The 14719-nt window shown below is 40.9% G+C and overlaps 1 protein-coding gene across 1 annotated transcript in view; it reads left to right on the forward strand.

Moving 5' to 3' along the window:
- LOC132590517 (inner centromere protein-like) overlaps positions 1–14719 on the forward strand; it is a 34277-nt gene that overhangs the window by 5793 nt on the left and 13765 nt on the right. Inside the window, exons 3-7 of the mRNA XM_060263427.1 lie at positions 1851–2569; positions 5275–5323; positions 5623–5659; positions 9160–9241; positions 13621–13672. Coding sequence (XP_060119410.1) covers positions 1851–2569; positions 5275–5323; positions 5623–5659; positions 9160–9241; positions 13621–13672 — 939 coding nt within the window. The remainder of the gene's footprint in view (positions 1–1850; positions 2570–5274; positions 5324–5622; positions 5660–9159; positions 9242–13620; positions 13673–14719) is intronic.

Consider the following 14719-nt stretch of genomic DNA (forward strand, 5'->3'; position numbering starts at 1 on the left):
CAAGAAACAAATTATTTGCATAATATGAATAATAAGTTTTCCATTTTTGCTGATACTCTTTGAGCAGTCTTTTGTGTATATGGTTGTGCCATTATTGTATACTCAGAGAAAACAAAAAGCACTAATAATAAACAAATAATTTTAATTGACGTTAATGCCAAAAACTCCATCACAGAAGAGTTGCAGGAAAAAGCATATTATTTGGAATAAATCAATATATAAAAAAGAAGTCCAATAAAGTACAATTTACAATGATATAGTCCATATCCGAAGTTGAACAAATCTTCTAAAGTCAGAACCAACAACAACGATTTCAAGCATTGTACAAGGAATTCCAAAATATCTTCCACTTTTAAGAGTTGTACTCAAGGGTATTAAACAAGAAGTAAAGACTGATCCAAATAATGTCTGTCAATTTTTCCATCTCCTGTATAAAGTTCTTTGCAGTAGTTTGTTATCCACTGTTTCAGATTGCTATTAATCCTATTAATCAGTTTATGATAAATTTAAATAATTTATCATCAAAATCTAAATATGGGTATTTTTGTCAAGTTTTGAAAGAAGCATAACAAATGTATATTCTCAAAAACAATTTCTCAAAATTGACCATAATTTTTTATTTGTTTTTTTCGGGGGGGGGAGAATAATAAAAGACCCAGAACTGTCTTTAAAAATTGCAGATACCAACTGAAAAAGGAGACTTTGAACTCCCTGATTTATGGCCCTATTTAAGGGCCTTTTTGGTAGCATACACAAAATACTGATAAGAACCCCTTGTTCAGATACTATTTGCCTTCTGTGAGCACAAAGAGAAAAGCTTTACTTCAGGCCTCGCTTTGGCTGGAAGGCATTAGGCTCATATAATCTATTGTAAATTAAATGCTTACTGCCTTGGCAACTAGAATCTGGGAAGAAATTGTTTTAGCTCAGAAATTTGATCCCTCATGATTACTTCCATGAGGCAACTCTAATGCTAAAATCACAGGCAGATTTTTCATATGGCTGTCATAGGATGAATCTGGTATAATGTCGTTAATATAGATAGTGAGATTATATTAAACTTGAGACAATCAAAATTTATGTCAGATCTGACCCTTGTAACAAATGAATTTGACACCCCTGGTCTAGTTAATATAAATACTGCTGAAAGAGTAAAGTCCACTTGTAGCCTACCTCTTGTTATTTCTTTCTGTGCTGTGTTAGTGCTTGTGCTCTGAAGGCCTTTCTGTTGTATTATTGGCCTGCAATCAGTTATTGTCTTTTTACAAAAATTCTAAATTCATTGAAAGGAAACCCAAAGTGTGGATTGAACTCTACCAACAAGCTGGTCGTTGTTTTGGGAGATTGTATCTACTTGACCTTGAGAGTTATTTTTTCATTAGCTTCATATTGCATCAGGGAGTTGGGGCTTATTTAAATAAGTCTGGCTGTAGTAAACTGGTAAAGCCTCAGATAAAGTAATGGGTTTAGTGCAGGCTAGTGGTCAAGTTGGCTTCATCAGCAAGGATACTGAAGTATTTTGGATCAGGGAGAGAACACCGGACACTGAATTGTTTTATCCCACGGCCTATGGAGGGAACTCTTGATCCTGGTTGTCAGTTCTTGAACCTTCATACTGCCAATGGGGGGCGGGACAGTGTTGGTAAACTTGATAGCATCTCTCAGAATAACTTCAGTGTGCAGACAAGGACAAGCAAGGAGCACCTTGGTTGTTATTTCCTAACTACCATGAAAGGCAACGTACGGGCTTGTTCTACTCTTTGTAGCATTTCTGCCAGTTCAACCCTGTTATGAACTTGCTTTCATCACATTCCTGAGAGTGTTTTCAAACATTGTGTTTGTGTTTACAGGTGGTCATTGGAGAGAGACAGTAACCGGTCAAGTCCTGTTCGGAGAACTTCCAAAAGACTTCAACAGAAGAAGAATGTAGAGAATGCTTCTCCATGTTGTCGGATGACCAGATCTCAGGCTGCAAGGATTTCAAATGCTTCTTGTAAGACAGCAACTATTGACTTAGCAAGAGGAAGAATACCGCTAGTAGAAATTAGTAACCATGAGAGGCTTAGTGCAGAGTTAAAGATTGAAAAAACAGCAGCTCAGAAAACTGTGGCTGCTTTGGCTAATGCATCATCATTAGAGGGTGAGCACTGTGTAGAAACATTGCAACCTTTGTCTAAAGGTTCGTTGCTTGTGGTCCCAGACGTCCCTGAGTCTCAAGTAATCAAAGGAGACCGGAGTGCACGCAAGCTGAAAATAGCAAATGTAACCATTGTCAACACCACTGAAACTGAGAAAACCAGCTCTCAGGCAGAAGAGTTACTTGAGTGGCAGCAAGAAAACAACCAGGATTCAGAGACCAAGAGTGCACAGACATCCAGAGCTCCGAAAGCAAAGCATCAGTCTGTACGCCGAAGTCTGATGGGTAGAACATCTATGAATAAAGCTTCCCTTGTACAGAGATGTTCGCTAGCCAGCAAAAGGGAGAGAACACTCCAGAAAGCTGTTAACAGGACCTCATCCAGGAGAAGCACAGTTCAGGAGCATTCATCCACTAGCAGACGTGTGAGCTGTAAGTTTTTGCGATGTAAAGACTATGGTATCTTTCTCTTAGCTCTCCCACACACATGGGCACACACTTTTAAATGTCCAATTGCCTATTTTAGGTTCTTCAGTGCTGTGCTGCTGAAGATCAAAGTGGCACTGTCTTGATATGGTCATGGCAGATACTTTGGGGGGACTTTGAATATTTCCATAGGGAACCCATTTTAAGCTTAGGGAATTTTAAAGCATTTTGCTAGTGTTCAGTAAAACTGCTATAATTGGCCAGATACAGTGAAATGACACCTCTAGAACCTAGACACTGAAATGACAACTTTAGGGTCCCATTTCCAGTAGTGCATAGAGTTTAAGCATTTGTAGCATTAACTGGCTAGTTGAGATAGAAATGTTAGAAAAAAACATTTCCTTTGAAGGACAGAGAGATAGATGTTAGCAAGGACTAAATCCTCAAATAATGAAATCTTTAATTTCAGATGACTTTTCATTCTTTTAAAATGTTTCTGTTATGATTTGTAACAACTTTGAACACATGATGAGTAAAGATTCAAGCTAATGCATCAGAATAAATTATGCTAAGCTAAATGTGACTTGTGCTTCAAATGTCTATTTGCAGGATTCATTTTATCTAGTGTATTTTTACAGGTTCCCAGTAGATCTGGCCATCTCTGCTTCTAGCGTGAGCCCTCTCTTACCCTTAACATTCAGGGCAGGCAACAGCACTTCATCCTAGCCTTCCATGCAGTCTCACATTGGGACTAGACTTGTGCAGGCCAGCCACTGGAAGCTGTCTTACCACCTACTCTGGTGGGTGCCCCTCCCCTGCAGAGCTCATTAGAGGCCCTCTTCCTGCCTAACAGTCATGTGCTCTGCAGGAAGGAGCCCTCCCCTCCCCACTTGACCTCAGTCCTTTTTTCGCCTCCATGTTTCAAGGATGTATTCTTTTCAGCTCTGATTGTCATGAGTTTTCTCAAAGTTTTCTTTGTTTCTTGGGGACTCTCCCCAGTTTGGGAAATGTTGCAGAAGGCTTTGTTTTAAAAATGTACTCAGTTTGGTACAAAAATGACCCACTTAGATGAACATGTTTGCTGCCTCTTCTGCTTGGATGAGATCTATAATACAGCCATGTGCAAAATTTGCCTTCAGTTTACCCCCAAAACCTGCTCAGATTGAGCAGCCCGCTAACAGGCAAGCTTATGGGAGAATGCACTCTCTTGCTCTAATAGCCCAGCAGTGAAAACATCTATCCCAGTAGAGCACAGTTAATCTTTTTCTTCAAAGTCCCCAGTTAGAACCAACCAATTTGTGAGCCTGCCATTGTCTCGGTTCCAGGGACGGAACCAAAGTATTCAAGTCTGATCACCTGTCCATTCAACAGAACGCTGCGTGTCAGAACCCCCACCTAAGAAAGCACCCAAATCCAAACATAAGGGGAAGTGTTGTTCTAGTTTCTAAGATGCTCTCTGAATTGATTAACTCTTTGGTTACGGCCAAATCATCTTTGGTTCCAACAGAACAGAGGGAAGTCTCCCCACCATGAACACCTTCTCCACATGCCTCCCTGGCTCATTCATAATCAGAAGAGGAAATATAGCCTGGCCTTGACACACTGGTGGTTCCAGCAGCTAGGCAATCATCAGAACCATCTTCTCAAGTGCTGAGGCAGGGTTCTATGACTCTGTCTCCTTGGCAAGATTTACCCTTATTACCCTTCTCCTAGACCGCAAGAAAGGGGCAAGTGGGGAAGAATTACTATCTTCCCAGGTTTTCAACAGTTGTTTCCTGGGAGTGGACCTTTTTGCTACCCATGCTAATACAAAAGCCCCAGCATTTTGTTACAGGGTGGGTACTGAACATCTCTCTGTAGGAGATGCATTCCAAATCAGGCACTCTGTTTTATGCTTTCCTGCCATTTCCACTTAAATGTTGACCAAAATCCAAGAGGAACACACATATATCCTGATCACTCCCTTTTGGCCGAGACAAATCTGAAGGTTTTAGTAGAAACCTCCCCGTGTTTGGATGTTTTTATCTGCATTCTGGGGTTGAGTTCAGAAGAGAACATTAAAACAGGGATGTTGAACTCATGAGGGCCAGATCTGACATAAATGAGACCTTGTTGGACTAAGCCATGTGTGTACCTATTTAAGATTAGGTAGTAGAGAGGTAAATTTTATAAAGAACACAAACAAACACACACATATATATTTAAAAACTTAAAAACATGCTTAAAATGTTAGCGCTCATTGGTCTTAAAGATGCTTTCTTTGTATTTCTCCCATGGGAACCAGAGAACTGGGCAAAGGAAGCGCTGGCTCTTTCCTTCCTTCCTCAGGGGATGGGGGGGAGCCTCAGCCAATAGAAGGAAGATGCTTGGCTAAGTAGCTCTGCTGAGCAATTGAGAGAGCCTGGCAAAGCAAGCTATTCCTCCTCCCTCTCCAAGGGAGGAGCCTCAGCCAATGGAGATAATCGAGGTTTTGCTTTGTAGCTCCTGTGCAATCAAGCAAGCTGTTATGTTGAAGGAAGCAAGAGAGAGGGAGAAGGAAGCAGATGACAACCAGTTGCTCGGAGGCCTGATAGGAGCCATCCCGGGGCCTGATTTGGCCCCCAAATTGCATGTTTGACACCTCTGCATTAAGAGATAAAGATCAGAAAGAAGGTATCTCTGCAGATGTTGCATTTTGATTGATTACATGCTAATATGTGTGTATCCTTTAGGCCGTGTATCTCTGGAGAAATTAGTGGCTGAAGAAATTATTGTATCTAGGTGAGTTTAAATTCTTCACTTTCCAAAACTAGGGAGACTCTATTTGAAAGCATGACGACTGTTAATATATTTCATGCTCTTTGGCCCTCTTTAATATGGAATGAATGTAAAGTGCAGCTTCTTTAAGCTGGAAGTGGTATATTTGTATTTCTGCACCATAGGAGTTTGAAAGCCGCCCTGAGCCACTTGTGGGAAGGGCGGGATATAAATTCTATATAAATTCTAAATAAATAAATAAAAATAAAGGAATTGTACTGTTGTCTCTAAATACTACATATTTTCCCTTTGTTTTTTTGTAGCCCGCAGCTGGATCCTGCTTCCCATTCTCATCAAGAGGCAAGTTCTAGGAATAGTTGACATAATAAGAGAACCTAGAGAAGTGGATTGTGGAAATCTGCAGGTTCTATTTTTGTATCCCACTTGAACATGTCATTTATGTAACACAGAAAATTAGGGCTACAGAGTATTTTGAAAATGTCCTAAATTTGAACGAGTCAAGAATTCTCACTATGCAGTTCTGAACAGAGTGGAACCTTTGTCTGAAGTCAATGCGTTTAGAAGGGTGCAGCTGTTTAAGACTTTGCTGTTAAAGACCTTTGTAGTCTGTGTGATTCAATGTAGGATTTTAAGCTGCATTTCATGTATATTACTTTTAATTTGCTGAAGTCATACAACTTTCTTATAGAGTGATGTAACTATAAGCTATATAGTATAAAACATTTTATGCTTCACCTATAAGCAATTCTAGGTTATCTTTCTAATGGAAATTTGGTGGATACTTACATGTAAGTCTTAAGATTCTGGGAAGTTCTGCAAAAAATTCCATGTTATGTGCAGGTTTAGTATATACTGCTATAAACATGTTTGTTTATTATAAGCACCTATTTTGTACTATAGGTCTTAATCTCTCGGTATTACTTATTCTTCTACACTGTACCACGCTTCAGCTGGTATTTATTTTTTGAAGTAATTTCATTTAGTATATCTGCAGCCACTCTAAAGCAGGCCTCAACAGTTCCAGATACCAAGTTACCATTGTGACTTGAAGTTGCCTTGTGGTGCCCAAAGCTCTGGAGGCCCTTGGGCTGTGAACTCTGCTAGGAGGTTTAAAAGGAGAGTCAGCCCTTTTAAAATGCCTTGCAAAACTTCTAGCACAGAGCTAAGTTTGTGCTAGGCTGTGAGCTCTGCTGAAAACAGCTCAGTTGCTGCTGGCTTCCTTGTCTCCTGCCACGCTCAGGGGGAAGCTGGAGGAAGGCTAGTGATTGTGCTTGGTAGGGTGGGCAAGGGTAGGTGTCTTCTCCAAGGGTAGGAAGAATGCGGAGAAACCTGACGTGTAGAAGTCTTTCAGTCTTCAAATCAACTTTCAGTGATATTGGAATAATTCAGAGCACACAGATTGTGAATAGTTTCATAGTCAGGATTTGTATACTAGTTATACTCACAGGTTTAAGATCCAGATTTATTAAGTCACTGAAGTGGGGACTCCAGTTTCATATCCCTCCTCCCCCCTAGGACTCTACATTTGACTTAGAAAGAGTTTTTTTCTTCTTCCGTTCTGACTATATAGCAATTTGCCTTTCTTAAAACATTTGCTTTTTAAAAAGGTTTGAATCTGCAAAAGCTTATGATGCAATATATGTCTTTTTGGGTGCCGTAGAGTTCTGGTCTTAACACAGTTATTCCAGTGGAAGTCATTAATTGAGGCTCACTTTGATTATATTCTGCTCAGTCAGAAAATTTGATGGGTGAGATGCTTTACAGAACACAAGAGGGCAAGATCCTGCCCTCAGGAATTTACAATCCAGAATCTGAGACCTGATGAAGCAGAGAAAGGGAAGAAGATGGAAGGAGGGAAAGCTGGGAAATAATGTGTTCATTCTAATGACAAGTGCATAGCTTAGTTCCTGTGGGAGAGGAGAATTAAGGGGTTGTGTGAAAGTTTTCAAGTTTTTCTTGAGCTGTAGCTCTTCAGATAGACTTTCTCGCATACACAAAACATTTTTTTTACCCCATCTGGAAGACGATAAGGAAGAAGCAGCTCTGCAACTTATCCAGAAAGGCAATCCAGAGTCTTAGGCCAAGTTCAGTAAAGGCAAAATTGGTGTTCTTTTTTTTTTTTTTTTTTTTTTTAAATATCAAAATTTGTGTTCTTATAGGGTTGCCACTTTCTGGAAAGTCAGGAAAATGGAAATTGGTCAGGGAAATTGTGATTAAAATATATCCAGGCAGTGGATTTTTGACCTGCTGCTGCAAGAGCATGATTTGTTCTTGTGGCAACTGGAATAGAGAAGTAGCAGAATAAAAGTAAAACTTAATTATGTCCTTTCCCAGCGTCACCTTTTTCTCAGCTCCACCCCAGCAACCAGCCTAATGTGTTTGTTGAGCTCTGTCCCTGCATGATTTCCAAGGTCTTCCTGTAGCATTTGCAAAGCAAGGCTAGTTTAAACATTTAGCAATATACAAACTTTAAACCTCTCTCTGTTTTCATCCCTACCTGCTAGTACTGCATTTAACTTACATATAAAGATAAGCATGTTGTTGGGTCATGCTTGTGTATGGAACGGATGTTTTGTCTCCTGCTAAAACCCAGCCCAGAGTTGCAAATGAGTTTTGCCACTGTTGGATTTCCTGGACAACTAGCATGGTGCAAAGTAAATTTTGCAAATGTGATTGCTTGTTCCTGCTGTACAGAGTACCAGCTCTCTCACCCTCTTTCCTGACTTCTTCCATGCATAAGAGTTGCAAGTGAGGGTTGTCTGCTTCTCTAGATTGCAGAAACTCCACCTCCTTTCTTGCTGCTGATCTGAGGCTTAATGCATAAAAATACAGTGAAGCTTTTTGTGGTATGGAAGTAAAATCACCTGATAAATAATATTCCATTTATTTTCTACTAAAAGGAGAGAACATTGGCAATCCTGCAAATCTTAGAGATGAGACTGAGCAACTAGGTCCAAAGAAAAAAAATTCAGGGCCATATGTACTTTATATTTCACAGCAAAGATGTTTGCATAGGCTCTACATGTTAGGAGTCCAGCAGGCAAAGCTTACTCTACAGTCATTCTTGTATACTGATTATTGTTCAGTTATGACTTATGTGTGTTGGATTTTGTGGATCTTTCAAGTGGCAGGATTTTTGCTGTTGGATATAAAGCTCTGTTAGCTTCTAATAATGTCCAAAGCTGGTTTTTCCAACTGCTGAGCCTGTTGTATACTGCTGGAAGGCAGAAAATTCACAAGTCTCTCCTAGAATAGGGGCAAACCAATTGTTTCTGTTACTACTTTGTGACTCTTTAGTGTAATGTGTACTCCTTTCCTAAAGCAGTGTGTAACTGATTAGTAGATGGACGCATATAGTAGCAGCTGAGGAACAACTGCACTATATGTTACAGAGTGTATATTGAGAGACGCTTGTTCACATGTAATTATGAATGGTCCTGGAGTTCAAACATCTGATAATTGATGCAGCGATATAACAACTGGTAGATATAACAACTCGGTTTCAGTTAATTGGGATAGGTGCTAAATATTGTAGAATAGTTTGTTCACTAGTTAGGTAAAGACAAGAAATGATGTAATACTGACATCTAGAGCTGTAAGGCCGTCCTACTCAGAAATCTATCTGAAAGTAGTAATGCAAGAAACATTAACAAACTGGAGAGCTGCCTGGAATACCACAGAGATGACTCCACAGAAAAAGAGTCTGATGCTCCCCACCCAAATGGTGGTGCTGTCACTATAGTGTCCAGGGCTTGTGTTGAACTATTATAATTTCAGATGTGTGCAGTCATATGTTGCTCACATTGCTGGGATTTATAATGTGCTGCTGTTTGTTGCAGGTTGCTGGTCAACCCTTCAGTCATTCTCACGAAGTCCCCAGGGCTGCAGCTATTGAAGAGCAACAAGAAGGAAACAGCAAAGGTATTGACTGGAAGTTCCTAATAGGGTGAATGATGGGAAGATAAACTATGAAATTCACGAAGTAACTGCATGAGAAGAGTAGGCAAGCTGTTGTTAAAACATAACTTTAAGTGCAAGATACTAGCTTGATGTGCATTTCTAATCTATGTATTGTTATGGCCCTGAGAGCCTCCACTGAACTGATGAGAGCCAAAGTTTAAATGTCTGCTGAAGTTCAGAAGAGAGGGCTGCACCAGTGAGCAACCGAACAAGAAAAGAGAAGAAAGCAGTGGGGAAAATATTTTATTAGACTTAAAGATCCTGGAAAGACAGCAATAAGTGATCATTTGAGAAAAATAGTTAATGTAAGTGGGGACCAACAAAGACTGTGGGGGGGAAGGTGACTCATTTTTCCATCCCTCTCTACATCCTCTTTCTCTTTCTTGAAAGCCCAATAGCCTTTTCCTGCTTCCTTCCTTCTTTCCTTTCCACTCACCAGCCGAGCTAACTTTATCTGCCTTCACTGTCTTTAGATTTCCTTCTTCCCTCCCCAATAGACTCTTCCCAAGAAAGCAATGGCCCCAGTTGTGTGGTGCAGATGAGTTGGGTACATTTGCACTGGAGAGAACATGCACAGACTTGCATGGTGCAAATCACTTTGTTCTGCATCCTCTCCTTGTACTATTTTCTCTCCTTCATCCTAGCAATTCCCATAACTTACCTTTCCCTACTTTGAGTCATCCCTCAAAGGCCAAAACAGCCACCTACCCCTGCCTTTTACTGGCAGATACCAAACCTGGAATGCCAGTCCTCACCCTGGCCTCTGTTCATTAAAACCACATGTGCCCCTTTTAGCATTCAGGTTTTTAAACTGCCCAGTGTGTAGATCTTTCTGCAAACTTGAGGAATTCACCACTCTTGTCCATTCACCACTCTGTTCTCTGGATTTAAGTATCCTCAGATAGGGTCACACTTTGCTATTAGAATATACAAGTGGAGATTCATAAGAAACTTACAGAGAGAGTACATCCCATCCTTCTGCCTCTTTTCTCACCAATACCTTCTTTGTCCGCCTTCCCTCTATTTCTCCCCCTTCCCTTCTCTGACAATCTCATCTTTCTCCCCCCTTTACTAACAATCTTACCCCCTCTTTCCCCTTACTCCTCTCTTAATCCCCCCCTCTATTTCTCCTCTTCTCTGACATTCTACTCCCCATCTCTTTCTCCCTCGTGTCTGACAGTGTTCTGTTATCTTTCCCCACCCCTTTGCTCCTTACTTTGACCTCTGCTGGGGCTGTCCTTGATCAGAGAGCCATCATGCCAGCAGCTCAGGAAAGTGATTTCTGCAAGTGCATGCAATGTTATTGTTTTGGGGAAAATGCCCCCCCACCATAATTTTAAATATTATTATTTTTCTCTAAATATGGGGAGGATATCCCCCCAGTCTGGAAAAAAGTTCCTTTCAGTCAGTGTGAGCCAGTCCACAGATTTAGATATCTACATATCATGTACACTGCATGTGTCTATTAGATATATAGATGATATCGAAGTTCAGGAGCCAGAAACCAGTACACATAGTGTGAAGCATTATCTGTTTTATTACATGTCCATTATAGGAACTTACTATAGAATGCTTGTTGTTGGAATTATTGTTCTTAAACAGAAGAATACAGGCTAATCTAGCCACCCTGAGCCCATTGGGAGAGCGGGATATAAATATAATAAAATAATCTCACAGATGTACCTGAGCTGAACAAAGATTAATGTAGCTAATCTGTATAGTACCATTACCAGGAAATTCCCACAGTAGCTAAGCTTCACAGAAAAGTCTACAAATGGAACATGGATGGTAGCAGCCAGCTGAGTTCGTGTGAGCTAGTTCACCGTGTTTTAGCTTTCGGGTCACACATTTTTGTCTTAGCTCAGGAAAAATGGCCCCAGAGCAAACTAATTTATGCAGTAGCTCAAAACTTTAATGCCAGTAGCTCATGAGTTAGAATTTTTACTCATAAGAATCCACAGCTTAGAGGGAGTATCAGTAGTGGAGTATTAGGGGAGGGACTGTGGCTCAGTGGTAGAGCATCTGCTTGGGAAGCAGAAGGTCCCAGGTTCAATCCCTGGCATCTCCAACTAAAAGGGTCCAGGCAAATAGGTGTGAAAAACCTCAGCTTGAGACCCTGGAGAGCCGTTGCCAGTCTAAGAAGACAATACTGACTGATGGATCAAGGGTCTGATTCAGTATAAGGCAGCTTCATATGTTCTTCATAGTAGCAACTGTAGGCTTTCATGTAACCCATTATTACTGTCTTTCCAGAATTAGTCTTCGAATGTATTTTTAATTATACCACTGTCTATTCTTCAGACTTGCCTATATATTTTTACTGATTCACCCAGGTGAAACATAGACAAAAATGCATAGGGGTTGTCAAGTTTAACAAAATATTTTTTCCTAGTGATAACTGCACTAATTTTTTGAGTTTCCATGTATTAAATCTCTGCTCAGCTATGATGTTCTCTTTGGGCAAATCAATCTCTCATTCTGCCATGATACTTGGGATGCATGAGGGAACTATGCATTCTCTTCTTAGCTCTTAAGAGAAAGAATAGAATAAAAACATAATCTCCAGAATATTAGACCATGCCATAGATATGCACACTTGGTTAGAGTTAGGAGGAATACCTGCTTCAGTGTGCTCACTTGTGCATATTCTGTGTAATCTTCATTGTAATACGTGTTAATGAAGCATTTCTTAAAATGAATAATACTGTGCTACAGTAGTACTAACTGGACTTTGCAGAAGCAGTTAACATCTAGGATTATACCTGGCAAAATTCCTCTCTAATAATATGCCTTCCAGATTCCTCACTTGCTTTCCAAGCTCTTCTCAAAATACTTAAGGGCTAGAAACTTGCTTTTAAAATACTGCAAAGTTTTGAACAGGGGTGCCAAAATTTATTTGTTACGAGGACTGGATCTGATATAAATGGGACTTTGTGGAACTGGGCCGTGTGTGTCATAAAATGTAATGCCAGGTAGCGGAGATACAAACTTTAATATAAAGGACACAGACAAACAGAGTTAAGTATATTAATTTTTTACTTAAAATACAAACATGCTTAAAACTCTTGCAATATTTTGTTTAAAATGGAAAGGTGTGGGAATAGTGGGATTTGTCAATGCAGTTTTTAAAAAATCAAGAAAAAGGACAAATATCACATCAGAAACTAAAAATATAAAAAACACTCTGAGCCTAGGAAAACATGAAAAGGCTGGGCATTGCAAGCTTCTCTCCCCGGGTGTACTAAGATTGGCAATGGCTCTTGAGTGTAATATCCCCCTTTGGCTGTGGGTTATCAGGTTAGAATACTCACTAGGCACCAATTCTCAGGTCCATTCAGCAGAGACAAGCTGGCTTAATGCATCAACCCTTTACTTGCAAGGAGCTTCAGCTTGCCATAAATGCTGCAAAAGTGAAATTGTTTGATCTCCACTCCATTGAAACATTGCAGCACAGTCCCACTTTTTCTTTGCAAGCCCATAAGAGCTTCTTGTTGAAGCAGGCAAAGACAAGGCAGAAGGAGCTGGGAACTTTGGCAGCCTCAAAGCTGCAAAGGGTAAGGACAGGGAAGACAAAAGAGCCATGGTCCTGATTAAAGCCCTGGGTGGGCCGATTCTGGCCCAGAGACAGGATATTTGACACCCCTGGTTTAGATTGTAAAGAGTTTTGATTCTTTGATGAAATTTCACACTTGCACTTGCACACTTCCTAGCAACTTTATTTGGTAGATTTAATCCTGTTTTTCTGTTCAAAACACTCAAGGGATCTAATACAATAACAGGCATCAATAAAATTAAACATGAAAAATCAAGCAGTCTTAACACTTCAGTTTCAGTTATTTCGAAAGAGTCTCTGGAATAGATGCATTTTCAGGTTAGTATTGCTTGTACAGGTCTTCCAGTAAACCTGTGGGTGGGTGGATGCTATAATTTACCATTTGGTGACAGCAGGTTGAAGATCCCCTCATGAACCACCAATTGCATTTTGAGTAATGCAGGTTCTTATAACAAGACTGCATCAGCTGACCTTAGAACCGGGTAGATTCACATCGGTGAGGATGGCCCTTTGGGTATTTAGACCTCAAGCCACTTATGCTTTTTAAAGTCCAAACCCAGCCTGTTGAGGTGGGACTATGGCAATTTAGCTGATAGTTTAGTTCTTGGATGGCAGTTTAGCTTATAAAGCAATGATTGTATATTTTTGATGCAGTAGATTCCTTTACCCTCCTGGGTGCTGAATTCTGCACCAGCAGTGTTCCTCTCTCTGAATGCATGGCTGTAGCTTTAGTCTGTGCCGCAGAGAACATCTCAATCAGCACTCATGATGATTTTTGTCTCTGCAGAGAACACCTCTGAAAAGAATGCTGAGGTCCAAGAGAAACCTCAGAGTGTCAGGTAATCTCTCTCTCTCGCTGTCTCTTGTATTTTGTGTGTGTGTGAGTATATGTGTAGCTAGAAGACATGGTGACCTCTGGTGACTAAACCCCTACTGTGGGCCTAGAGGATATTCAGGGAGGTGGCTGAATATAGCCTGCCCCTGACTCCTGGTATTCCAAGGAAGTCTCCCATACTTTCCAGAGTTGATTATGCTTAGCTTCCAAGATCTGACAAGATCAGGCTTGCCTGGGCTATCAGATCAGGTTGGGTACAGATTTTATTTGGTTCGTTCTGCAAATACCATGACCCATTTTGTTCAGATGATATGATATTTGAACTGGTGTCCTATAGGCTTTGGGTAGGCGTTTGAATTCTAAGTGCCTATGTACAAAACCATCACTGCCCAATTCACCTTATCTGGGAAGTAGCATGAGCATCCAGAGCATATGCATTGAGTCTAAAGGAAGAAATGTAGAAGAAACTCTGTTGGTTTTAGAGCCAAGGCAACACAGGCACGTGGAGGAAGAATACCAGAGAAAACAGATTTCTCCCTCTTTTCCCATCAGCAAAGCCATGTACTGGCCATCAGCATAACCATGTAAAGGTAGTCCCCTGTACAAGCACCAGTCGCTTTTGACACTGGGGTGATGTTGCTTTCACAACGTTTTCATGGCAGACTTTTTACGTGGTGGCTTGCCGTTGCCAAGGATCTAAAGAGAGGTGAAGAGAAATGCTAAGAAGGAAAATGTGTGGAGGCAGGGCTGGCTCTTCCACTAGACAAACCAAGTTAGGCGCCTCCATCTTTTTGTTTAAAAAAATTCCTTCGCCTCCATCCCCGAGTCACTTCTTCCCTTTGCTGCTGCTTCTCCCGCCCCAAATCATGGTTGCCTTCTTACCCCTTTCCGCCGCTTCTCCCAGCAACCTTCCCCTCTCTCCCTGCCCCAAATCGCAGCTGCCTTCTTCCCCCTTTCCACCGCTTCTCCCAGCCTTCTTCCCTCCCTCCTTGCCCCAAATCGCAGCTGCCTTCTTCCCCCTTTGCCACCGCTTCTCCTGGCCTCCTTCCCC

Source organism: Heteronotia binoei, unplaced genomic scaffold, assembly GCF_032191835.1.
Source record: "Heteronotia binoei isolate CCM8104 ecotype False Entrance Well unplaced genomic scaffold, APGP_CSIRO_Hbin_v1 ptg000098l, whole genome shotgun sequence".
In the NCBI taxonomy this organism is placed as follows: domain Eukaryota; kingdom Metazoa; phylum Chordata; class Lepidosauria; order Squamata; family Gekkonidae; genus Heteronotia; species Heteronotia binoei.